Source organism: Triturus cristatus, chromosome 12 (genome assembly GCF_964204655.1).
Source record: "Triturus cristatus chromosome 12, aTriCri1.1, whole genome shotgun sequence".
NCBI classification, from domain to species: domain Eukaryota; kingdom Metazoa; phylum Chordata; class Amphibia; order Caudata; family Salamandridae; genus Triturus; species Triturus cristatus.
Genome location: NC_140595.1, coordinates 850,541,085 through 850,551,041, shown reverse-complemented (window position 1 = coordinate 850,551,041; position 9,957 = coordinate 850,541,085). Strand labels below are relative to the sequence as shown.

The following is a 9,957-nucleotide window of genomic DNA, read 5'->3' as shown; positions in this document are numbered from 1 at the left end:
CAAATAACAATAAAACACAAGTGCTGGAAAGCAGTGGTAACGGGCTTACGTCTGTGGTTGAGTGTCTGTACCTCCCTAAACTCCTCCTTAGCCCCCCCAAACCCGTCGTTACTGCTGCCTAAACCCCTCCCATTTACTAGTAAGTATTTCTCTTTTTCCAGCCACTCCTCCGGGTGCCTCCCACATTTACTACTAAGTAGTAACCTTACATGTGTGAGGATCTCTCCATAGAAAAGACAGGATAGGTAGAGGTCACACCTGTAGGTTTGTAGTAAGTAGGCAGTACCACTGTGGCACTACTTTATGTAACAAAAAATAAAGTTTGTAACCTGGGCCCTGTAACGCCATCTCTGTTATTACATGGTGCGAATAGTAAAGGCACTTACTTGTCAGCGTATCTGTTTACAGGTCACGACTGCACCTAATATGGAGTGTTTCAGAAACAGAACTGATGCAACAGAGTTCCTGCTCCTCGGATTCCAGGTTCTCCCAGAGTTGAAGCCCATCCTCTTCCTCATCTTTGTCATCATCTACCTGTTCACTATAGTTGGGAACATCCTGATAGTGGCCACCGTGTCTCTGGACAGCCACCTGCACACACCCATGTACTTCTTTCTTGGAAACCTGTCATTTTTGGAAATCTGGTACCCGACAACCACTGTGCCCACCATGCTGGCTGGCATATTGACAAATGGAAGGCTAATTTCCTATGCAGGGTGCATCTCACAATTTTATTTTTTTGTCTCCTTTGCAGCCACTGAGTGCTTGCTTTTGACTGTGATGGCTTATGATAGGTATGTAGCCATCTGTTTTCCCTTACAGTACATGGTCCTTATGGTGAGAAGGTTTTGCCTCAAGCTTGTTTTGGGTTCCTGGGTAGCTGGGTTTTCTCCACCAATGATCACAGTGTCACTACTTTGCAGATTACAGTTCTTCGGTACGAAGGAGATCGACCATTTCTTCTGTGAGTTTGCACCCTTGCTAAAAGCCACCTGCTCGGAGACTGAAGTGATAGAGATGTATGTTTTTATTATTGCAGTTAGCATATTGTCAGTTCCATTCACTCTAATCATTGTGTCTTATGTGTATATCATGTCGGCCATCATGCGAATCCCTTCAGTCACGGGCAGGCACCGAACGTTCTCCACTTGCAGTTCCCATCTTACTGTAGTTATTGTATACTTCGGGACACTGATAACAATATACGTAGCACCCACTGCAGGCCATTACCTAAATCTCAACAAAGCCCTATCCCTTCTATACACTGTGGCGACCCCGCTGCTGAATCCCATCATATATACACTGAGAAACAAGGACATACAGAAGACTTTGAGGAAAGCCTCCCATACTTTTAGATTTTCCAGGCTGTGAGAACAAACAGCCTTATTTAGGAAAAGAAAATGCTTTGAAAATTAAAATCATGCATAGGAAAGCAGGTACTATCCTTATTTAGAAATAAAATAGAACAAGCTTGGTACATATGACAATACATTTTTGCAATGGCTAATATGTATGTCTGCAATGGTATATGTGGAGCACAGACCTAGTTCAAAGGCAATAGAGATCTTCACAGGAGGAGATGCAATACTGTGAGATGTGAAAGAATATTCAGCAGAGTTGCCCTGGTCGGAGGTTGTGGAGTTACGCTACGAGGAACTCTGCGAAGTGACAAAAAAACTTTGCTGCAGTCCATGGACTTCCCTGAGTACCAGAGTGAGGTAAGTCGCAGTTCATGCTGATGTTTAGTGCCGGGTGTTTGTCCGTGCTGTACAATCAGCGCAAATGGCACCAAGTGTAGTGCAAGAGCATGCAGTTTCTATCTGCTGCGAAATGTTCCACTTGAGCAGCAGCTTCCTCAACGTGACTGACAGATTTCGCAATGCAAGTAGCAGCGAGCTGCCGTGACCGCCCGCACTGAAAAACCTCGCCGGGAGGCTGTCTGGTATTGGATTTTCCTCGCTCGCACTCTCCAACTTAACATTGGCAGCGCAAAAGAGATGAAAAACTCTGCTCCACTATCCAGAGTTTGTCAGAATTCCATGCTTTATATGGAGCACGGAGTGGGAAAAAATTTGCAAACTCTATGAGTGGAGCGGAGTTTACTGCTCAGGCCTACTGCAGAGTCAGGAGTAGTGCTGCTTGTGGAGGTGTGTCTACAGATTTTTTCTGAATTTTAGGAGTTTTGCTGCTGATCCAATGTCGATAAATAGGAGGATCCAGATCTTGGCAGCATGAACAGAGAAGGCTTGCCTTCTGACTTTTTCCTTCTTGCAATGTTTGTCTCCACAAAGGGCAATATCTAAGATCCTGGTCGGCATTGTTTCCCAGGTGTAGCTAGTTTGCATGCCAGATGAGCTGGGTATTGTTGTTTATGACTTTATAAGTGATGCATCTGGTCTTGAAAACAATCCAGGATGGAAGGGGTAGCCAGTAGGCCTGGGCGAAGCACTACGCTACGCTCGCGTAGTTTGCGAAGTTCGCGCTACTTCACGCTACGCGAACTGCACGTAGCACAGTGCGAACACGCGTAGCGTAGTGTTGCGTAGTGCTGCGGTCATTTTTTGCTTGCTCGCGGTCCTCAACGTCAAGTTGGCGACCGCGAGCAAGCAAAATGACATCCTGGCGAGACTTTTTCCTTGTTCGCGATCGCGAGCATGGAAAATAAACCTCCCGGCGAGATTCCCAACGCGAGAAGGTCAGGTTTCTCATTGCGAGGGGTCGCGTATGCTCGCGACCGCTCGCGATGAGAAACTACCAGTTCGCGTTGAGAAAGCTGCAGCTCGAGGAAAAATCTACTCGAGCAGCAGAAAACTACAGCTCGCACTGTGCAAGATGCCATTTTCAATGATTGCACAGTGCCGGTTGCTTGTCCGCACTGTGCAATCATTGAAAACAACATCTTGCACAGTGCGAACATGTTACTTTGCAGTTCGCGAAGTGCTACGCGTAGCTCGCGTAGTGCGAACTTCACTTTGCGTAGCTTCGCGAAGTGCTACTTCGCGAACTACGCCCACCCTTAGTAGCCAGGGCAAATCCTTTAACAAGGAGGCAATGTGGACTTTGAGTACCTAACGAACCATGCCACTGTCTGTAGGATGCCTTTCAGCGGTACCAGGTGGGGTATTGGAGAAACAACTCAGCAAGCTGTTGCCTCTGTCCAAATGGGAGGGGTATCAGTCTTCTACAGTTGTTCTGAATTCCTCTTCTGGGAGGAATAGTTTCATTTCCTTCAAAAGGAAGTATTGAAACCAAGCTGTCCTGGTATCCTGGCAATTTGTTGGTCGCATGAAGCATCTGTGTTGAATGTGAATCAGAGAGATTTTGCATGGGATGTCAGCTGGGGTAGGACGTCAGATAGGCTTAAGTTGGAAAGTGTGGTTAGACCTGGAGTTGTTTGATGCTTCTTGCAAATAGAAGGAATTCAGTCCTTGTGGTGTTGAGCTTCAGTGCTGGATGAGTTTGAGGCAGGATTTGGGCCTCTTGTATTGGAAGAGTATAGTTTTAGGCTGTGCCGGGTATCATACTCGTATTGATGGATCTTGATACCACTTTCTACGAGATTGTAAAGAACATAGGATCAACGTTTGATCCTTAGAGTACTCTGCAGGATATAAGGAGTGTCCCTGATTTTTGTAGAACCTACTTGCACAAGCTGGTGCTGGTTCTTGAGAAAGGGTGTGAGCCATATAGTGCATGTGAAATCCATGCATGTTTTCATGGCGTTGCACAGAGCTTGAAGACTGCAAAGATTTAGGTAGGGCCAGGAGGTAGGGGTGTTTGCTATTGATGACGAGGAGAGTATCTTCCACTTCTTGGAGTACAGCTCCGTATTGCAGCATGGTTTTAAGCCTGAAACTGCATTGGTAATCCTGTTGTGGATTTGCATTGCTGAGGTGCTCCAACTATTTTCCTGATGATTTTCTCTACGAAAGGAACTTTGGTAATAGAAGTTTGTGAGGTTACCTTAGTCCAGAAATGGTTTATTTAGCAGTGGAAGGATCTGGCCTGTTCTAAGGGCATGCGGGAATGTTCCTCTGTGTGAGGAGGAGTTGACAATGTGGAGATTAGATGTGAGGGCTTACCCATGGAGGGTTTTGATGATGAAAGAAGGAAGGCTGTTGTCTTTGTAGGACATTGCCTTGTGAGAGATCAGGATATTAGAGATGTCCTTGTGTGACACTGGATTAACGGAGGTCCATTTGGTGGTGATGCGATGAGAAATGGCTGGAAGTGAGGGAGCCATGAAAGTGGTAATGATGTTGGATCTGATTTTGTTGATTTCATTGAGGAACAAATGGATGGCATTGCATTTTTTTTATGAAGTAGGGACTCTAGGTTCGGAGAGAGGATTGATGCAGCTTTTGACAGCCTTTTAGAGAACTTTGCTTCTGTTGTTTGACTCATTGATGGTGATCTTGTCGAAAGAAGCGTTAGCTGTGATTATGAGGAATCAGCAATTAGAGCAGAGTGCTTTGAAGAGGGTGGGCCAGCAGAAATTTTGATCTCTTCCATTTCATTTTCTGTTTTTGAGTGCTGTTTTTTACCTTAAGCTCTAGAATGGTTCAGTATTCTCATTTCTTTGGCTTGTTTGATTAGATTTTTAGTGGGCAGTAGCATTCTGCAGGGGTTCGCATAATGGTATTGATGCTGAGGTGCTGTAAATGAGAAGGTGAAGCGGGTAGTGGAGGATTTGGTTCAGTGCAGGGCTATAGATATCTGAGACTGAGTGTTAGTGAAGGATGATAGGATGAGGTCTAGTGTGTTAGTTTGGAGTAGTTTAGGTGATTGTTAACTTGTATTATTTCTAGAGTGTCAGGCTTGTGTTGAAGGTTCCCTTCATACATTTACTGCTGGAATTGCTGGGGAGGTTAAAGTCTCCGAGGAATGTGGCATGGGTGTTTTGAATGGAGGCATTATGGAGAGACCTGAGGTTTCTTCTAGGAAGTGTTTCTTTGGTTTGGAGGTCTGTAGATAAAATGCAAGGAGGCTGTTTGGGAGATTGCTAATTGAAAGTAAGAGAAGAGGACTTTGAAAGACTTAGATGTGGCAGAGTTGTTAACAGGGCAGGACTAGGATGTCTACTCTAGGGGTGCAAGTTCCTCTCCATTTGTCAGCGTGTGGTTTACGTGTTGGATGCTATAACCATCAGGAATGAGGATGACCAGGGTGTATGTGGATCAGCTTGAGAACCACGTTTCAGTGATGACGAGTGTGTCTGGGTTGTATTTGGTGCTGTCTGGTGTATGTTTGGCTGCACAGCATGTACTGATGAGCATCAAATGATTGTGTTGCGTTGAGGCATGGACATGTGTTCTAGTGGGTGGTATGTGGATCAGGCCATAAGTATTAAATATGTGAATCAGTGGATGTGTTGGAATGGTATGAAATGTGAAGCATATGATGCATATGATAAGCTAGTTTAACTGGAGCAGGAATCCTAACCCTAGGCCCTTCGAGGACTCAACAGGTCAAAATAGGTGACCCCTTGTCAGTGTCTACCATGAGCTGTTGACGTCTGGACTGTGGGACCCTCTGAAGAGTTGACTAATGTACAGGCAAAAACAAGAAAAGAGAAGAGGTGAAAATGGAGAGGAAAAGTGGGTTAGGAGCAGAAGAAGGGGCCAGCCATGAGTGAGACACAGGTGGATGAGTGCCTTAAGAGAAAGATATACACAATCTGGAGGTGGTGGTCAATAGAAAGCTTTTAAGATCTCATTGAAATGTAACCATCGAAGTAGGATTCCATGGATAATGATGGAGGCAGCACAAGACTGCGGAAGCCTTATTGGGTTTTTTATTAAATATTCGGGATTCCACAAGGAGAGTGGGGATTACCTCCTAAATTAACCCAGCCATGGGGAATGTTAGGAGAATTGGAAAGAATGTAGGCTCCAGGCATTATTAATCAGCCCTCTCCAATCATTAGTCTTTCCTCCTTACTTGCCTCTTGGCATCTTGTTGTGCTGTCTGATTGCAGAGCCATGTAGTCACCTCCTATCCACCTTCTGCAAGCTAGAGGGTCTTCAGATGAGATGTCTCCTAGAATATCCTCTCTCTCCCTTCCCTTTAATTCAGGGGCTCTATTCATTATAGTATCCCTATTGAGCGGGTTCATCTTGAAACCCCTTGCTGGTCAAGTCACAAGAAACTACATCTGCGGGGCACAATGCATTCCTTGAGGAGACAAACCAGTTGGAATGTTTTACTTCAGAGCTGCATTTCATGTACACAAAATAAGCACATAATTATGCAACATTCACCAGCAGCATATCAAGCTCATTTTAAGTGAAAACACAAAGTGAACAGCAACACCATTTTTGGTAATATATGTTTATGTCTAATACTTATGATAATGAATATTCACAGCAGACCACAATGGATGTCAATTCACCAAAGTACTATAGGTGATATGACATGCTCTTTGACCTCAATGACACCACAGGAAGTGACTTATATGACCTTTGGCCTTGAATACCAGGAAGTGACCTTTACCTTGAAGTCATCACAATAATTAATGTCACTGAAGGCTAGTGTTTAACTAAAAGGGCAAATGGCTTGAAAATTAGTGGGGAGAATCCCAAAAGAGAAATTTAAAGAAGACAGTCCGATTCATTGATATTATTCCATGTAGAATAAATATTCAATATTAATTTTATTATATGCTTGATTTGCTCCTTATCTCTGTTAACAAGTTTTGATTTTTGATCACTTCTAAAAACCATCACACGTGGGAAATAGAGAGATTTTTCTTTTTTCAAACACATCCTAAGGTGAGAACCAATGAGCTTTTACCTTTTCACCACCTTCATATAATGAAAAGATGAGAAAGCATAACTCTATTCATGCATGGAGAGGCTATGGGTCAGCTGTCTTCATTCACTGATCTGTTCAAAGGTTATTCACATGCTCCTTCGGTCCACTGCAGAGTAAAGCATGGAGCGATGGGTCCGCCCACTTCTTCTATTGGCTGCCTTGTGCTATGAGTGGCAGCATTTCGCCTCATCATGTAAGCAAGTCTGGCTAAGAGGGAATGTTCTTCTGTGCCAGGAATGGTGGGCCAGGACATTACTATTCCAATGCTTTTTTTACTCCATGGTTTATTCTTTTTTCTTTTGCAGTCATTCTTGTGTGTCTAAAAGTATGTCTTCATGTTACAGTAATTCAAAGTCAAAAGTATCCTTTCTGTGCACCAATAAGAATCATATTTTCCTAGACTGTACTTTAAAGCTAAAATGCCTGTTCTAAGTACATGTGCCTGCTAGGAAGGAGCCACACTGCTCTAATAAACTTGTATGTAATTGTTACTTATATTAATTTTAAAATAGTTTCTGCAAATGTATGTTGCCCCTGTTAGGTGGCTTTTTTTTCTTTTCATGGCACTTCCTTGAAATAATAAAAAAAATGCTGATCATCTCACCAGCATGCCAAGACCACCACTATTAGATTTGCCAATGCTTGCTTTTCGTCCATTCACAGTAATTAGGCATTGCAACAAGTTTACAAAACGTGCATTTATTTGTGTCATTTTATGACACACCGGAAAGAGCACTGCGTTGCTGAAAGTATTTGCTTTACCAAGTGTAATGTCCAAGTCAGAGCCATAGACGGTAAGCACTGCTTGCTCGGGCACTTTTAACCTTCTGTTCTTAGAGTGCTTAATTTGTTAATGAAAACAAAAGTGCTAGTGCCCAGAACGTTTAGGAGTCTGCCTCCACTTCCATCACTAGCACTGTCTACTTCCATCGCTGCAGTGGGCCACTTTCACCAGTGCCCTGGCCTGTGCTTAGTTTCCCACAACCACCACATTCAATGTTTTACTCTGACCACACTGTCTCTGCTGTTGCATCACTGCACTTCTCTGAGAATACACACGCTGCACTTATGCGGCATCAGGGACTTGGAAAAGGAGGCACATTAAAATGCCTTCTCACCCCCCTTCATTACAAGATACCACTGCTGCCTCATTTTGTTTATGTTTTGGGATCTTCAGTGGTCATCTGACTGTTGACAGGAGAACATGGCACAGTCCAAAACTAGTGACTTTCATTGGCAGGGAAAATCTGGTCACAAAATATGGACAAGCCAGGTCACCCAGAGATGAATGTGGGATCAATAATGCTGAAAGGTCAGAGAAAACACAATACATGGAGAGAATTGCCTGATTCACAAAGGTGAATTACACTTTTCACTAAGTTTACACTTTGTAGTAAGTTACTATTTTAAATATTAACAAACTCTAGGCCTGATTCACAAATGTAAACTTACACTTCTGTGTAAGTTTACGCTTTCTGTAGTAACCATTATACTGCTTTGGTATTGACAAAGTAATACCGAAGCCTAATTTTACTAATAGTAAATGTACAAGTGTAATTTTCCTAGTAATAACAGTTCTAGTAGTAAATTACACTCATAATCTGTGAATACCAAGAAATAGAAAAGTTATTACAACAAGTGTAAACTTACTACAAAGCTTAAGGTTGCATTCCTCCACCTACATAATAAAGGAATTGGCGAATTATTGTGAGTGTGGGTGATGTCCCCCTAAACATCTTCCTGACCCTCCCTAAACCCCTCTTACCCTTTAGTAGTAAATCTGCACCCTTTTGCAACCCACTCCCCTCTGTCCCTCCCACATTTAATACTAAAATCCATACTTCCATGTGTGGAGACTCCGCAGTCAGGAAGGAGAACTCCGAACACATAACTACAGTGCAGTTTGAGAATCAGATCCAAAGAGTTTGGGCAGAGTGGAGATACATTACTAGGTCTAGGCCAGTACTGGGCTTGGAACTCCTTGTTCATAACATGGCTACTTTCCTGGTAGGATCATTGAGAACAGGGAAGCAGTTGGGTCAAGGACCAGAGGACATATGTGCACAATGGTGTTAGCAGACTTAGCATGATCTGAAAGGCAGCTCAGCCGCCCTCTTGTGGAGCAGCATTGCACAAGTGCAGAACAGTACAGGGTTAGCTGGTCTGGGGTATGTGAGCAGGTATGTGGGGTGCATCAAGGGGTGATTGCGGAAGTAGATAGAAGAAAGGTGCAGCCAGTGCCTACAGCTCAGCAAAGGTGACTAAACTCCTTATGTAGCGCTTAACATACTACCATGAAGGATGCAGTGCAGTGAGAGAAAGTAAGCAGTGAGCAATGTACAGTGAGCGCCAGCCACCTTCCGCTGTGCACACCGGCCAGTGTACGATGCCTGCCATGGCCGGTGCATAGCACAATGCACATGGTGCAATAATGAATCGTCGGTGAATGATAAGCAATTTACAGTGCACAGTGAACACTTTTCCAATAAATGGTGCACAGTGATCTCTGCTGAAAAAGCAGTGTGCAGAAAGCAAGGTGGGCAAAGCATTGAAAACTTCAGAGTTCACACTACAGCTTGCAGTGTGCTGGAATTGTTGTGTAAAGAGTACTATGCCCTTAACAATTGGTAGTGCATGGTGCAAGCCAAACAGGTGCACAATATTGAGTAAGCTGTAAGTATTGAGCAGTAAGTCATATATGGTGTTCAATGAGCACACTTCAAGCAGTGAGCAGGGTACAGTGTATATAAACCGTGACTCATGCATGTTGCACAATAATCAGTGGTAAGTCACAGAATGCATTGAGCAGTGACTGGTGAATCATGAGTAAGTTGCAGTATGCAATAAGCAGTATGTAGAGTGTACTGAATAGTGAGAAATGCACAATGCTCATTGATCACTATGCAGTGCCTGGTGGTGGGCAGTGGGAAAGGCACCTGTGTGCAGTGTACAATGAGGAGTTAGTAGTGTGCACGTGCTCTTTTTTCATCTCTCCTTTTGTCCATATTCCTGCTGTCTCATGCACACAACTTTACATTGTCCTGTTTGTCTACCACTTGTCCTCCTAATGAGTTATCCCTCTCTGCCACGCCTACTCTTCCTATCTTATACAGCTTTTTATATCTACTTTCCACTGTCCCAACT

The 9,957-nt window shown here is 43.7% G+C and overlaps 1 protein-coding gene across 1 annotated transcript; it reads left to right on the top strand.

The window, feature by feature from the left end:
• Positions 1–426: 426 nt before the first annotated feature.
• LOC146783076 (olfactory receptor 11L1-like) lies at positions 427–1,371 on the top strand. The gene has a single exon (XM_085637274.1). It carries the CDS (start codon positions 427–429, stop codon positions 1,369–1,371), a length of 945 nt encoding a protein of 314 aa, XP_085493400.1.
• Positions 1,372–9,957: the final 8,586 nt, after the last annotated feature.

Excerpts from the sequence above, each read along its gene's own strand:
- LOC146783076 (XM_085637274.1), top strand. The coding sequence starts at position 427 with ATGGAGTGTTTCAGAAACAGAACTGATGCAACAGAGTTCCTGCTCCTC.